General features: G+C 45.9%; 1 protein-coding gene across 11 annotated transcripts in view; it reads left to right on the plus strand.

Moving 5' to 3' along the window:
- The window catches only part of LOC127010449 (band 7 protein AGAP004871-like), a 215819-nt gene that overhangs the window by 157838 nt on the left and 41351 nt on the right, over positions 1-16630 (plus strand). For 10 of the 11 annotated variants that reach the window (XM_050884630.1, XM_050884629.1, XM_050884628.1 and 7 more), the window contains exons 3-4: positions 6110-6210; positions 12391-12546. In XM_050884630.1, coding sequence (XP_050740587.1) covers positions 6110-6210; positions 12391-12546 — 257 coding nt within the window. Of the gene's footprint in view, positions 1-6109; positions 6211-12390; positions 12547-14031; positions 14130-16630 lie in introns of all 11 variants that reach the window. The other variant, XM_050884625.1, reaches the window with a different exon arrangement.

A 16630-nucleotide genomic window follows, 5' to 3' on the forward strand; every position in this document is an offset into this window, starting at 1 on the left:
AGCGAAGAATAGAAGAAAAGTAATGATAGAATGAATAAATAAGAATAGAAGAAAAGTAAAGATAAGAAAATAAAGAAGAATATAAGAAAAGTAAAGAAATAAAATAGATAAAAAGAGAACAAAAAAAATAAAGATAAGAATAGAAGAAAGGTAAAGATAAAAAGAATAAAGAAGAAGAGAAGAAAAGTAAAGATGAAAGGAAAGGATGAGAAAGGAAAAAAAGTAAAGATAAGAAGAACAGATAAAACCGAGGAAAAATACAGATAAATCGCGATAAAATAAAGCAAGAATAGAAAACAAATAAGATAGATACAACAGATAGATAATAGACGAAGGTAGATTCATAGATAGATAATAACGCGGTCAGACTCCCATTCCCAGGGTCTTATAGATATTTTTTATTGGTTATATATTATCCGGGGGGTTAGTTTTTTTTTTTGTCAAGAGTGTGTGTGATAAAAGGCTTCTATACAGGACCTTTTCATTATAATTTTTTTCCTACGATGTTGAATAAACCTCGATTGATCAATAGTGATAAGGAGCAGCCGCGGCCACGAGGAAAAGGAGGAGGAGGAGAAAGAGGAGAAAGAGGAGTAAACATGGAAACATGGACGAGCAGGTAGCAGAAAGCTCATTGCGAGACTGTCTGCTTTCAGTGATTTAATCAATCCGTCATCCACAGGAGTGTCCTGCGGAAAGGATCGAAGCACTTCTGTACGTACTCGAGTATACATTCAATTCACTCCCGACGCAGCAAAGTGACGATCAATGCGATTCTTAAAGGAGTTGATTGTTTCCGCACTAACTATTTCTTCAGGAAGGCTGTTCCAGTAGCGGACAACTCTTCGAGAAATAACTCCTGCCGATATCTGTACGGCTTCGCTTCGCTTGAATTGTTTTACTGTTTGTTTGTTTTCGGATTAGTTTGTAGCGTGAGGAGTTTGGAGTGATCGACATTGCTGAATTTGTTCAGGTACTTAAAGATTAGTATAAGGTCTCCCCGCAATCGTGTCTCTTTACGTTGGAAAAGAGACGACTGCGGGGAGACCTGGTACAAGTCTTCAAGTACCTGAAAAAGAAGGAGAAGAGGAAAAATGTTGTGCTGTTGGTTGAAGAAGCGAAGAAAATAACAGCGGAATAAAAAGACTAATAACGTCCTGAAAATTGGTATGGGCATGCACAGGAGACCGTTAACGAACAAACAACAAATAAATAAACATACTGACCGGACAACAGTGGAGAACGAAAAAATGTGAAAAACAAAGAGGAGGGATAGGAAAGGGTTAAGAGATAGGGGTGGAGGAGGAGGAGAAATAGGGGGGCTGGGGGAAGTAAGGGGAGGAGTAGGAGGGGGTGTGGGGAGGAGGAGAGGAAGACTTAAATATTATCTGTTGGAGCAAATTATAAAAGTTGTGAGCCCGTTGCTGCCGCCGGGGGAACTTTGGGCATGGCGGCCCCCTTTCTGTCACACACCCTCCCCCCCTGCCCCCTTCCCCTACCCCTCTCCCTCCTTCCCTCCCTCCGTCAGTATCTCCTTACCCCTCCCCTCTTTCCTTTCTTACCTAAACTCCTTTATTCTCTATTATTACGATCTCCTTTATCTTTACTCTTTTTCTTTCTCTTTCATTTCCCTTTTCTTCCCTTTTTCCTATTCTCCTTTCATCTCTAACCTAACTTCCTTCATTATCTATTCTGTCACCATTTCTCCTCCTCTCCTCCTCTCCTTTTTCCTCCTCCTCCTTCTCCTCTTCTTTTTTTCCTTCTATTTTTCTCCCTTTTTTCATTCTCCTTTTCGCTTTTTTCCTCATTTTCTTCTTTTTTTTTTGCTCCTTCTCAAGTTCTCTTTTTCCCCCTTCTTTCTTATCTTTTTTTCTTATTTTCTTCCCTTTTTCCTTCTCCTTCTTTCCTCTTTTGCCTAATCTCCTTCATTATCTATTGTTACTGTCTCTCCTTCCTCCATCTCTTCTCTTCCCATCTCTTCCATCTCCATTTTTCTTCCCTTTACTTCTTCTTTTCTTACCTTTTTCCTATTCTGCTTCTGTCCTCTCTTATTTAATCTTCTTTATTCTCTTTTCTGTTTCTATGTCTCTTCCTCCGTCTCTCCTCTTTCCATCTCTTCCATCTCCATTTTTCTTCCCGTTTCTCTTCTTTTCTTTCCATTTTCATATTCTGCTTTTGTCCTCTGTTATCTAATCTTCTTTATTCTCTTTTCTGTTTCTACGTCTCTCTTCCTCCATCTCTTCTCTTCCCATCTCTTCCATCTCCACTTTTCTTCCTGCGTCTTTCTCTGTTCCCTTCCTTTCACGATTCGCCTTTCTCCCTTTTATCATTCTTTTCTCCCTTTGTTCTGTCCTGTCCTTATTCATCAATGTCTACCCCTACTTTCCTCCTCCGATGTCTCTCCCTCTCCCCCTCTTTCCCTCCCTCCTTCCCTCCCTCCCTCTCTTCTTTGTCTCCCCTAATACATGTGTTCCTCTTTCCTCCCCTTACCTCACACTCTCTTCTCTCCTCTCTTCTCTTCTTTTCTAATGTTTTCTCTCCAGTCTTGTCTTCTCTCCTTTACTCACCTTTCCTCTCCTCCTTTTCTCACTTATCCACCACTCTCCTCTCCTCTTCTTCTCTCTTCTCTCATCTCTTCCCCTTTTCTCATCTCAAACTCCTTCCAATATAATTTTTTCCCTATCCTTTTTCCTCTCATCTCTCTCCCTCCTTTCTTCCTCATTCCCCTCCTCCTCTTTCCTTCCTCTCCCCTCATTTAAATCCCCCACACTTCCCTTCTTCTTCTAAAATATTCCCTTCCTCATCCTCCTCCTCCTGTCACCGTCCATCCTTACTTCTTCTTCTCCTTCATCTTCTTTCCTCCTTCCTTAATTTGTACCCTTGCCTCCCTCTTTATCATTCTTTCTCTCTTTCCTCCCCTTTATTCATGCGTGTCCCTTCTCTTCCTTCCCATTTTCTTCCGTGTAATGCCTCCCTTCTTCTCCATCTTCTTCGCTTCTTCCCTGCTTCGTACCCTTCTCTCTCTCCATTCATCATTCTTTCCCTCTTTCCTCCCCTTTATTCATGCGTCGCCTTTCCCTTCCTTCCCATTTTCTTGCGTGTGATTCCTCCCTTCTTTTCCATCTTCTTTGCTTCTTCCCTGCTTCGTACCCTTCCCTCTCTCCCTTCATCATTCTCTCTCTTTCCTCCCCTTTATCTATGCGTCTATCTTCCCTTCCTTCCCATTTTCATGCGTGTAATTCCTCCCTTCTTTTCCATCTTCTTTGCTTCTTCCCTGCTTCGTACCCTTCTCTCTCTCCCTTCATCATTCTTTCTCTCTTTCCTCCCCTTTATTCATGCATCTATCTTCCCTTCCTTCCCATTTTCTAGCGTGTAATCCTTCCTTGCCTTACCCTTGCTTTCGTTTCTCCTCTTCTTCTTCTTCCTCTTCTTTCGTCCCCTTCCTTTCCTCCCTTCCCATTTGTCAACTCCACTCTCCCCCTCCCCTTCCCCCTCCCTTTTCCCCTCCATTCCCCTCGTGATATACTGCCTGACCCTCCCCTTTAATATTGCCTTTCCTTATCCCCTTTCTACTCCTCCTCCTCCTCCTCCTCCTCCTCCTCCTCCTCTCTCTCTCTCTCTCTCTCTCTCTCTCTCTCTCTCTCTCTCTCTCTCTCTCTCTCTCTCTCTCTCTCTCTCTCTCTCTCTCTCTCTCTCTCTCCTTCGTATTACTTTCCTCCTCCCCCAAATGTTCCCCTTTTCCTCATCTTCCACCTACTCTTTTATCTCCCTTCCCAGCTGACACACTCCTCCTCCCCCTCCTCCTCCTCCTCCTCCATTTCGTCCTCCTCTTCCCACTCTCTTTCTTCCCCGTGATCTCCCTCTCCTGGGACGCGTTCTCTCAACATTAGACAGGTCCTGACAGGTTCTCGTACGGATTGCTCTCTGCCTCTCTCTCCCCCCCACCTCTCTCTCTCTCTCTCTCTCTCTCTCTCTCTCTCTCTCTCTCTCTCTCTCTCTCTGGTGGGCCCGCGAACCCTAACTCTTTCGTAATTCTTTCCTTGTCTCTTTGCACCTCGTATCTTTTTTCGTTCATTTTTCTCCCTCCCTCACGGCCTCATTTTCCCCGCTGAACGTTTAAGCGGCAAAATGTTCGAGAGCCTAATGAGGGAACGTTATGCGCGGCGATGGAGCGAACGTTTATATCGCGATTACGCCGGAAAGAAATACGAAAGCCGGACGGAAAATGCCTAGCGCTTACTCTAGACTTGATGATAGTGTTAGTGCGTGGATAATGGTGATAATGATAGTGGTAATGAGAGTAATAATGATGATGGTAGAGAATATGTTTGTTGATAAAGGCAGTGTATAGAATCTGACTACGTTCTCATTATTATTATTGTTATTATTATTATTATTATTATTATTATTATTATTATTATTATTACAGGTAAGTAGCGTGATTACTCTTTCATTGTATGTTTATGATGATATTTTGCATTCTTTTTTTCTTTTTTTTTATGGGAGCGACGAGAACCTTCCTGAATTTATTGTTTTTTTTTGGGGGGGGGGAGGGGGGAAAGGGGGGCGAGGGATGCTTTTAAAAGATTATTATTATTATGAGTAATTCCAAATGTTGACGATGCGCTCACGTTACTTTTTTTACCATTTTCAGGTGCTGGTGATTAATTGCTCTCTCTCTCTCTCTCTCTCTCTCTCTCTCTCTCTCTCTCTCTCTCTCTCTCTCTCTCTCTCTCTCTCTCTCTCTCTCTCTCTCTCTCTCTCTCTCTCTCTCTCTCTCTCTCTCTCTCTCTCTCTTTACAGGTGACCAATATTTTTCGGTGTTTTATTTCCTCAAACTTTTTTTTTTCCTTCACAAACGCAATCGTCCTGTTTGTTGAGAGTCCTCGTGTCCCCCATTACTATTTTTCTGTTTTTCCTTCTTTTTTTTCTCTCTTGGCTGCCTGAGATATATTTTTGTTCCTTTCTGTTTGCGCAAGGTTAAAAAAATATGCGTGCTCAGTTTTGTATTGGCCTGGAATTACAAGTTTATTTTTTTCATTTTCTCTCTATTTTTTGTATTTTTTTTCCTTTTAATTCGCACAGGGATAAAAAAAAAATGTGGTAAGTTTGTATTAACGGAAATTAAAGGCAGGTTCATTTTTTTTCCTCCTCGTTTTATGTATGTTTGTATTTCTATTTTGGGAATGAATTATGATGTTATTTTTTTTATGGAGATGGTTGCTCCTTTTATTTCTTTTATTGTTGTCTTTAGAGCTTTTTTTTTAGGGCTAACGATGTTCCTTTTCTTGAAGCATCGTTGTTTTTCTTCATCCATCGGCTGGTTTTTTTTTTTTGGGGGGGGGTCTTTTCTTTGTTTTGATTTTTTTTTTCTATTCTTTTCGTCTCGTCTGATCTCAAATGGATCTTCTGTGGACGTCAAGTTCCAGGGGTTTCAATGACTAACCATGTTATTTTTGTGTCCAGGTGTTTTTGATTACTTTTAGGTGTTCCTTCGTCACCTCAGAATTTCCAATGGATCTTCTGTGTTGGTCATGTTCCAGTTTTTAATGACTAACCACGTATTTTTTTGTAGTTTCAGTTTTTTTTAATGTGTTAGCATTTTTTGTGTGTGCTTTTTTTCCATCTCGTCAGAACTGCTAATGGAGCTTTTGTGTACGTAGGTCAAGTTCCAGGTTTTTATTGACTGAAATATTTGTGCCTTCAGGTGTTTTTTTTAGTATATTAGTCTTTTTTTGTGTGTGTGTGTGTGTGTGTGTTTGTGTTCTTCCATTTCAACAGAACTTCTAATGAATATTTTGTGTAAGTCAAGTTCTATGTAATTTTTGTGTCTTCAGGCCTTTCACGCATGAGCAGTTTTTTTGCGTCATCTGCTTTACTCTCCGTGTTTATGCCGCGTCTTGGTTCTCATTATAGATAATCAAGCCAATTCGCCTTTTTTTTAGGATCTTTAATTTGCAGAGCGGAATAATGCCCCTCAGCCTAATTATCTAGTATTTATATTGCAATCTTTTCGCTTTATGGCGGAAAATAACCTCGAGATATTCTTTGAACGTATACCTCGCAGCAAAGACTAACGCTGTTCTCTCTCTCTCCTTCCCCCCCACAGCCAGCACGGACAGCCCCGGAGTTTGTGCCTTCATCCTCACCTTCATCTCCTATCTCCTTATTGTTGCTACTTTCCCCTTCTCGCTATGTCTCTGTATCAAGGTAAGAGTCTCGCTGGCTAGCCCACGTCACTCAGGGGTAGGCTAGACTCGTGCACCCCTCCCCCCACCACTACCACCTGTCTCTTCCCTCCTCTCTTATTATCTCTAACTGTCTATCTTTCTATCTGTCTATCGCTCCACACACACACGCCCCCTCACCGTAGTTAGTACATTGAGTGTTGGAGTGACGCACAGTGTTGGCAACGATGCACTAGTGAACGTTTAGCACAAAAAATAATTGAACTTTAGGACAGGGCCGAAAGTTAGAGAGCAATATCACAGGGAAATACAGCAACAATGACAATAGTGGGGATAATGATAATAATGATAATGTAATGATAATAGTAATGATAATGATACCAATACTCTTTTTACTCACTTTTTACTGACTTTTCTAATTAATGGAGGGAATAATGACCAAAAAATATGATAATAGTAATAAAAAGAATAATAATAATGATGATAATGGCAGTACTCCTTTTTTATCAACTTTTTTTAACATTGCAAAGACACATTAACACATAAAAAAGGTAGAGATTTTTATATATATTTTACCTCTCATACTTACCTACATGTCAGCATCTGTTAATGAAATAATTGGTGTTGAAGGACAGGTGGAAATGAGATCAGGGAAGCTTATTGATTATGTTAGCCAGACAGGTAATGAGTGTCAGTCAGGTGAGGACCATAGCGAGAGTGGGAAGGTAGAAACAACAAGAAGGTAAGACTCATTCACGTAAACGCCACCGCCCAGGTAAGTGGTGTTAATTAGCCTCGCACCTGCCCTTCACCTCGCCTCGCCTCGCCTCTCCTTCCTGCCCATTCTACAATCTCTCCTCTTATGGTATTCCCTTTCTCTTTTATTTTCTCTTTTTTTTTTTGTCTTTTCCCATAGCACTTCCTTTTTTGGCCATTACTCCGTCACTCGCTCACTCACTCACTCACTCACTTGCTCACTCGCTCACTCTTTAATTCACTCACCCACCTTTAGTACGTGTGGGTTAAATCGAAAGTATTTTGTATATTTTTTTTTGTTATTACCATCTTATATTTCTCTCTCTCTCTCTCTCTCTCTCTCTCTCTCTCTCTCTCTCTCTCTCTCTCTCTCTCTCTCTCTCTCTCTCTCTCTCTCTCTCTCTCTCTCGATATAAAACTTTTCTTTGGATGCCTTTGTTTCTTTTTTTTCTTCGTTATCTTTCTCTCTTTTTCTTTCTTTTCGCTTGCCTTTCATTCTTTACTTCTTTCCTTTTTCTCTTTCATTCTTTCTTTTTTTTCATTTTTTCATTTTTTTTTTCGATTTTCATTCTTTTTATTTCATTCTTTTTTCCTTCCTTGTTTCTTCATTTTTTTTCTTTCTTCCCATTTTTTTTCCTCCCTCGCAACGTATCATCATAAAACAGTCACATCACGTTTTCTTCTGGCAAATACTGCTGCAACACACACACACACACACACACACACACACACACACACACACACACACACACACACACTCACCTGCACAACTTTTCGACGCTTTCAGAAAAGTTCAAAATTTTTCTCCTGGAACTGCCGAAAAAAATAAAAATTAAAGTGACTGAAATTTTTATCATTACATTAAGCCCCCATAACGGAGGAGGAGGAGGAGGAGGAGGAGGAGGAGGAGGAGCAGGAGGAGAAGGAGGAGGAAAATGAGAAAGGAAGCAGAAGGAGAAGGTATGAGAGAGAGAGAGAGAGAGAGAGAGAGAGAGAGTTTAATTAATGCAGAGGAAGGGTCGGAGAAGAAAAGGATAAGAAACAGAATAAGGGAGAAGTGGAAGAGGAGGGAAACAAGAAGAAAAGCAACAAGAAAGAACTAAAGAGAACAACAAGAACAAGAAGAGGAAAAAAAAAGAAAGATGAAGAAAAGGGAGAAAAAGAAACAATTATAATGGAAACGAGAATTGAACAAAGAAGAATAAAACAACCAAAAGAAGACGAGGATGAAGAACAAGAAGAAAATGAAGAAAGAGGAACCAAAAAGATGTAAATGAGGAACAAGAAGATGAAGATGAAGAAGAACAAGAATACGAACAAGAACAAAAACAAGAGAAAAAAAAAGGAAATGAAGAAAGGAAAATAAATAAATAGCGAAACAGATACATCATTCAGGAGCCACGAAGTCAACAGGAAACGAAAGATAAAAAAAAGAAGATTGAAAAACGCATAACAAGCCCAAGAGAGCGGCGCGTAGAGAAGGAACCAGCTTGAAGGAATCGCCCGCAGCAGAAAGTCCGAAGTCCTTTTCTTAATCCGATTGAACCATTAGCGGAGGAAAGAGGCGAGGAGGAAGAGAGGGAAAGGAGGAAGAGGGAAAGAGGAAGGAAGGCCAACCAGCTAGCAGAGAAGAGCCTCCCTCCCTTCATCCTTATCTTCCCTCCTACCTTTTTTTTTCTCTCTCTTTTCATCGCCGCGTCTTCCTCGCTTCCCTGCCTTTCTCTCCCTCTCCCTCTCCCTTTCCCTCTTTCTCTCCTCCTCTCTAATTATTGCGTTTATTAATTAAAGATTTCGTAGTGCCTCTAATAGATATTGGGAATGTGTAGGGAGGGGAAGTTTCTCTCTCTCTCTCTCTCTCTCTCTCTCTCTCTCTCTCTCTCTCTCTCTCTCTCTCTCTCTCTCTCTCTCTCTCTCTCTCTCTCTCTCTCTCTCTCTCTCTCTCTCTCTCTCTCTCTCTCTCTCTCTCTCTCTCTCTCTCTCTCTCTCTCTCTCTCTCTCTCTCTCTCTCTCTCTCTCTCTCTCTCTCATATATATATCATTTCTTTGTGTTAATAAATGTTCAGTCACATATTATTTCGAAAGTCACAAAGATTTATTCGACTTACAAATGTACTTAGTTTTATTTATTGCCTTCGGTGCTGTGTTGCCTCGTGTGTGTGTTTTTTTCCTTTTTTTTATTTCGTGTTTCATAAAATCTTCAAACTTTTTATTTCTTCCTCGGTGATTATTTTTCTTCGCCGTGTCTTGCCTTTGTCGTTCCACTGATTTTTAGGCCAAAGTTTTTCTTGGCTCCAAACTTACTTCTCGCTTTTCTCCTCCTCCTCCACCTCCTCCTCCTCCTCTTCGTCTTTCTTCTTTCTTCTCCTCTTTCTCAGTTTCCTCTATCTCCTGCGCATCTTGGTTTCGTCCTCTAACTTTTTTTCTTCATGTTATCTCTGTCGTTGTCACCTCCTCCTCCTCCTCCTCCTTCTCCTCTCTCTCATTTCACTTCCTCCTTTTTGTCCTCCTCCTCCTCCTCTTATCGCCTCATCCACTTCTCCTTGTAAAACCAAAGTCCTCCTTCCCATTCGATACCACCCCCCACCACCCCCTCCACCCTCCCGCCCTCCCCTCACCCCATTCCCCTCCCCGTTCCCCCATAAACGCAGCTGGGAATGGGATGAGACCAGCAAGAGCCCAAGGGAAATGGTGCCGGCCCCCTTCCTTCCCCTCTCCCACCCCTCTCCGGCGGCCCCTCCCCCTCTACCTTTTTTTTTTAGGGCCTTAGGGGAGAGGATTTATCTATGGCCGACTTGAACCATGTTTTGTAAGGAGGGACATCCATTTTGTGGGACTGGGGAAGGGGGGGAGATGAGGGGAAGGAGGGTGTGTGGGTGGGTGCGTGTGTGTGAGAGTATGGATATGTGATAGGGGTGAGGGGTGAGAGGTGGGGGAGAAGGGAGGAACAGGGGGAGATGCTGAGTGGGAGACAAGCAGAGATGGATGAGTGGAATGGGGAAGTAGGGATGTGAGAGGCTGTGTGGAAGGGGGTGAGAAGATGGGGTGAAAGAGAGGATACTGGGAGATAATGGGGAACGGAGGAGAGCACTACCGGGGAGATTATAAGTTAAGGGAAGCAGAGATGGATGGATGGAATAAGGAGTAGGGATGTGGGAGCATGTGTGGAAGGGGGTGAGAAGATGGGTGAAAAGGAGGATATGGGGAGATAATTGGGAAGGGAGGATGATAGACCACTAATGGGGAGATGCTGTATTAGAGGAAGCAGAGATGGATGAGTGGAATGGGGTGGAGGGATGTGGGAGCATGTGTGGAAGGGGGTGTAAAGATAGGTGAAAAGGAGGATACAGGGAGATAATGGGGGAGGAGGTTGATATAGCACTAATGGGGAGATGCTGTGTTAGAGGAAGCAGAAATGGATGAGTGGAATGGGGTGGAGGGATGTGAGGGGCATTTCTGGAAGGGGTGAGAAGATGGGTTGGCAGGATGGTGTGTTGAGAGGTCTGTCTTGTAAATGGTGATGGGAGCGTAGTGTATATGGAAGAAGGGCGTAGGCTGCGTGATGGATGGGAATGAGTGTGAGGGGGGGGGTGACGAGGGGAAAGGGAAGGGAAGGGGAGGGGAGGGAAGGGAAGGGAAGGGGAGTTGAATTGCGTTCTCGTAATGGAGGTGGTGAGGCCTGGAGCGGAGGGTGAACACTGACTGTAAACGAGGAAAAAATGGTGTGTGTGTGTGTGTGTGTGTGTGTGTGTGTTACGTGATGTTCCTGGTAGTTGTTTGTTTCATTGTGTTGTGGGTGATGATAATGGTGAGGATGGTAATGGTGGTGAAGGTCATCATAAAGGTGGTGATGTCAGCTGGTGATAAACGCATGTGTAGTAGTGGTGATGATAATGATGGTGGTGGTGACGGTTGAGGTTATGGAATGGTGAGAATGAAGGAGTGGTAGTAATGATGGTGATGATGGTGGAGGTGATGAAAGGGTGATGGGTGGCGTATCCATGAGTCGTGGTGATGATAGTGGTGATGAGAGAATAGTGAGAATGAAGGAGAGACGACTTAAGTGTGTAGTGGTGGTGGTGGTGGTGGTAGTGCTTGAGGTGATGGAGTGGTGACGAGTGACGTACGTATGTGTGGTGGTGGTGATGATGGTGATGATGGTGATGAATGGGTTAATGGAATGGTGGTGGTGGTGGTGCTTTAGGTAATGGAAGGGTGATGAAGTGGTGACGAGCGACGTATGTATGTGTGGTGATGATGATGGTGATGATGGTGATGAATGGGTTAAAGGGATGGTGATGGAGAAGGGAGGACAGAGGACTGGAATGGGATGAGTGGAATAGGTCGTCCTAAATCAAATTCCAGCCCCCAGACGTGTATAGGCGCAGCGTGTCACCACCCAACGACGACCCCCCCCCCTCCTCCCCCTCCTCCTTCCCTCCTTGATTCCTCCATCTCTGGGCGGCAGGAGAGAAGGAACCCACAGACGTATTCTAAGCCGAGGGAAAGTTACTGCATTAGGATTCTCTTCACAGAACCCCTTTCTCTCTCTCTCTCTCTCTCTCTCTCTCTCTCTCTCTCTCTCTCTCTCTCTCTCTCTCTCTCTCTCTCTCTCTCTCTCTCTCTCTCTCTCTCTCTCTCTCTCTCTCTCTCTCTCTCTCTCTCTCTCTCTCTCTCTCTGTTCGGAATGAGAAAGAGAAGTCGTTGAGAACAATAGTCAGCGAGGTCTTGAAATAATTGAAAGGATGCGTTAAAATGTGTGTGTGTGTGTGTGTGTGTGTGTGTGTGTGTGTGTGTGTGTGTGTGTGTGTGTGTGTGTGTTTCACTAATGGTTGTGTGATGAAGGGCTTACTCCAAAAAACTGTATTTTCATGATGTTAGGCCTAAAAGGGGATCGTGTCATTTTTTACTCTCTCTCTCTCTCTCTCTCTCTCTCTCTCTCTCTCTCTCTCTCTCTCTCTCTCTCTCTCTCTCTCTCTCTCTCTCTCTCTCTCTCTCTCTCTCTCTCTCTCTCTCTCTCTCTCTCTCTCTCTCTCTCTCTCTCTCCGAGCCGCCGTGACCGGATTAATGAGCGTCGTAGCGGGGAAGACATTCATCATTTTCACTTAAAGCCGAGACAGTAATTGAACATTCATCATCACTCACCACACACACACACACACACACACACACACACACACACACACACACACACACACACACACACACACACACACTCTTGCACGCATATTATTTCTCTCTCTTGCACCTCCTCATGTTTTTTTTTTCTTTCCATTCGACCAGCTTCTGCTCACTCCAAAACATGCTCCTTCCACCTCCGTCATCTCCTCCTCCTCCTCCTCCTCTACCTCCTGCTTCTCCTCGTCGTGCTGCTATCCTTGCGTGTCCAGACGTGTTCAGACGTGTTCAGACATGTTCAAACAGAGGCCTCACCCCCTTCTCCCTTTAGGTGGTGCAGGAGTACGAAAGAGCAGTCATCTTCCGCCTCGGTCGTTTGCTGAAGGGCGGAGCAAAGGGACCCGGGATATTCTTCATTGTCCCATGCATCGACTCCTACAGGAAGGTCGACCTCCGTACCGTGTCCTTCGACGTGCCGCCACAGGAGGTAGGAATCCCCCCATGTCAGCATGCCCCGGCTTGCCATCCATCCTTTGTCGGAGAATTTTTACAAGGATTTCTATTCTTTTTTTATTCATCATTATTTCCCTCGTGTGTTTAAATATTCTGGGGCCGCGCGCTGTGTGGACGGACGTGTTTTGAGTGTGTGTGTGTGTGTGTGTGTATGTGTGTGTGTGGGTGCGGGTGTGGGCGTGGGTGGGTGTATGTGCGCGCGCGCCCCGTTAGGATCTGTGTCTCACCTTATTATTGTTTCAGGTTGCTTCTCCTCCGTACCTCACTCTCCCTCCTCCTCCCTGCTTCCTGCTCCCCGGACCTCCTCCATCTTCCTCACTCCTCAGCCACTTCCTCCAGTTTCTCCTCAGCTCCTTCACCACTCCTCAACAACACGACCAGTCCTCCTCCGCCTCCTCCTCCTCCTCCTCCTCTTCCTCTTCCTCCCTCTCCTCTTCCTCCTCCAACTCGTCCCCCTCCTCCTCCTCCTCCTCCTCCTCCTCCTCCTCCTCCGTCAGACGTCTCATGGCTCATCAATAATGTGCATTTCAATTTTCAGTGACAGAGCCGCGGCAGCTGTTTCTGTGTGTGTGCGTGTGTCTTTGTGTATGACTTTCCTTCTCTCCTTTCTTTGTCTGTCACCTTCCCTGCGGCCAAAGTGTTGTTGCTGCTCCTGTTGTTGTTGTTCTTGTTGTTGCTGTTGTTGCTGTTTCAGGGATCGTGTCAGCCAGGCATTTGTTGTTAACCTCACTCCACCCAGCGCCCCACGCCCCTCCCCTCACCCCATCCCTTGAGCGGACCCTCCACCCCTCCATTCACCATCCATCCTCCCCACCTCAATCCTTGCATTCCATCATTCCCCCCCGTTCGCCCCCCCCCTCCGTTCTTGCCCTTCGGTCCCTCCACTAGGCATCGTCGGAGTTGTGGTGTGCGGCGCCGGCTCGTGAGTGTTTGCGTGTGTGCGTGTGTTGTCAGCACGCACGCCATGTGTAGGCCTCCCCCTCCCCCTCGGCGGTGACTTTAGAGCATGGCGGAGCTGCCCTTGGCCCTCCTCCCTTTTACCACCACCACCACCACCACCACGCCACCGATCATGCATGAGCAGTGTGTTGCATGCCTGACGAAGGGTCGTTCATCTCCTCCTCTTAGCTGTGTCACACCCGCCGGCAGGGCTCTCAGGGCCCGCCGCCACGCCAGGAACTCTCGCAGGAGGGTGCTGGTGACGCAGGGAATGGTGATGTTACAGCAGTTGAGATTTAATAGGTGTTACCCCCCCCCCCCACTCCTCCTCCGCCCCCCCCCACCGCCACCCCCCACTAGTCCACATCTCACCTCTGCCCCCCCCTCGCTCCCGCTCTCCACCCCACCCCCACCACCAGCCCCTTGCTCGCTTAGTTCACACACTCCGTCACGCTTCACCCCCCTACTCCCCCTCCTCCTGTATTGACCGCCAAACTATTGGCTCTTCCCCCCCCAAAAGATCCTGTCCCTGGATACCGTCACAGTTACGGTAGACGCCGTGATCTACATGCGAGTGAGAAGTGCCATCAACGCGGAGACCAACGTTGACGACTACAGGTGCCTGTGCCTGAGAGAGAGAGAGAGAGAGAGAGAGATTGACCACCCCAGCTACTCTACCCTCCACCTCCCCTTTGCTATCTAGTCCTCCTTCCTTAGTGTCATTGTTCTGCATTGCAAGCCATCTGGGAGGTCTTCCACATGCTTTCATAGCAGTCTCTTGCCGCTCACACTGATAATGATGAAAATGATGATGACATGATGACATGATATGAGATAATGATTGTAATGATGATGAGATGATGCAAGAAGCGCCTCAGCTGTTTTTAAAGGCACGAGCGTTCACTTGTCACTTGTTCTTGCTCAGTTCAGTTCAAAAGTTTGATTTATTATTGTTTCATTGTCATGATTCTGGTGAATGAAAATCATCATCTTCTTGGAACTTCACTCTAGTCTTGCTGTGATTGTATCTTGGTTTCACGTCTGACATGGGAATGGTTCCTTGGAGATGGCTCGCATGCTAGCTCCCTCCTCCCCTTCCTCCCCCCAGACCAGTCGTAGGCTCGCTCTCTCGAGTCTGCACTTCCTCCTTCACGAGTTGTTGAGTCACAGTTTGCTAGACAGGACTCGTAGGGCAAGAGCTGACCATGGCGCCGCCGCTGCTTTAAGGAAGTGGCGGCGGTCATGCTGAGCGCTTCGTCCGAATCGGCGTCTTGGCTCGAACTTCGACTTGGTCACCGTGGTTGCTTTCCTTACCGTCTCGCTGCTGCCTGTGGTGGATGTTTTTTGCCGCAGCAGACTGACCCGAGTCCACTCCATTTCAACGTCCAACTCCCCAACCCCCTCTACCACTTAATCGTCTTTCATTATTGTTTGCGTTGTTTTGTTGTTTCCCTCTTTTCATCCTGTTTAAATTTTGGGCCAGTGGGGACGGCTGGCCGCCCACGGTGCGTCAGGGAGGGACCTAGGGCGGGCGGGCCCTCGCTCGCTCGTACTCACGGCCGCCGCCGCGGCCCTGCCACAAAGTCCCAACTCTGTCACCCAGGCCTCGGTTGAACGGACACTCACTCACACTTCTTGAGGCGTACACACAGTGGGACGCGTAGCCTCTGGGTGAGCCTTGCCCTGGCTTTCTAAGAACCAAATTTTACGATGAGGACTGTCATGGCGCAGGGCCCTGGGACCAGCGAGCGAGGTTTCCGCCGGGCAAAAGTGGCCTCGGCCAGAACATACAATTTGCATGCCGTGACGTCACACACACACTCGCTCTGCACCGTTGTTTGCGTTGCCGCGATGTTCACTTGTCACCTCCGCCCCTCACCACCACCACCTCCAATACCAATACCACTACCGCCACCACCACCACCACCACCACCGTGTTGTTGTGTTTTGTGCCACAAGTTCGAGAACCTAAACCCACGTAGACTAGACAGTAAACCTCACGGACCGTAGAGTAGTTGTTCCTTGCCCTGTGTTACGTGTGACGAGCCCAAAGACCGTAGCTTAGCTGCTCCTTCCCTGTGCTACCTGTTCTCTCCTGTGTTGCCGCTGTGTCCACAGATGGTAACAGTCCTCAGGTGATTATGTCTGTATATATTATCTAATTCTAAATATAGAGAGGGTGCATAGATATACAGATTGTGTACATAATTTTTTTTTTATCCCATACTGGAAAAGGGTCCATTTTCAGGTTTTTGATGAATGATTTATTTGAATGTGAGTTATGCTCCTGCAAACCCTTTGCCTTTGAGTGCATTACGGCGATGATGATGTTGATGATGATGATGACGACGCCGCCGCCGCCGCAACACCTCCGTCACCACCGGCTATCTTGCACCCTTGTAGCACCCCTGGGCGTCGCTCCGCCCCGTCCTTCCACCCCCACACACCCCACTGAGCTTCACCCCAGCCTAACCTCCCTCCCTCTAGTCTTAAGATTTATATTTTGTGATCAGGTTTTTGTTCAATTTTCAAACAAAAATAATAATCATATGAGCAGTCCATGTTTTGACATTTTTTACTGAATTAATTTTGCTTCACTGATAATCCACCTTAAAAATAATCACCAATCACTCTTTTTTAGATCAGATTTATGACTGCACTTTATTCACAATTGAGAGAAATGTTTAACTATCCTATTTATGGAATTTTGTTGTGTAGTGTGTGTGACTAGTGTCTGTCCCACCCCCCCTCTCTTGTACCCGCAGTGTTCCCTCCCATCCCTCCCCCCCTTGACTCTTGTGTTCCTGCCTTCCGTGAATACAGTGATCCCGTCACCCAGCCTCCCTGACTGCTGTACCCCCCCCCCCCCCCCCATGTGAGACTGCAGTGTCCAACCCTTTCGCTGTGTCTGTGATTTAAAGTGTGTCTGTCAGTGTCCTGTGAGTGTCCGGCCCCGTCCACGCCCAAACCCTTGTCCCTCGTCCCAGTGTCCCCGTGTCCTCACTTCACAGGGTGTGTGTGTGTGTGTCTGCTCCCTTGTCTTCCCTTCTTCCCAAGGCCCTTAGATAGAAACCCTCGTCGGTTCCCACGTGTCCCACCTCTTTGTGTGTTACTGTAAT

The sequence above is a fragment of the Eriocheir sinensis genome, chromosome 43 (genome assembly GCF_024679095.1).
Source record: "Eriocheir sinensis breed Jianghai 21 chromosome 43, ASM2467909v1, whole genome shotgun sequence".
NCBI lineage: Eukaryota > Metazoa > Arthropoda > Malacostraca > Decapoda > Varunidae > Eriocheir > Eriocheir sinensis.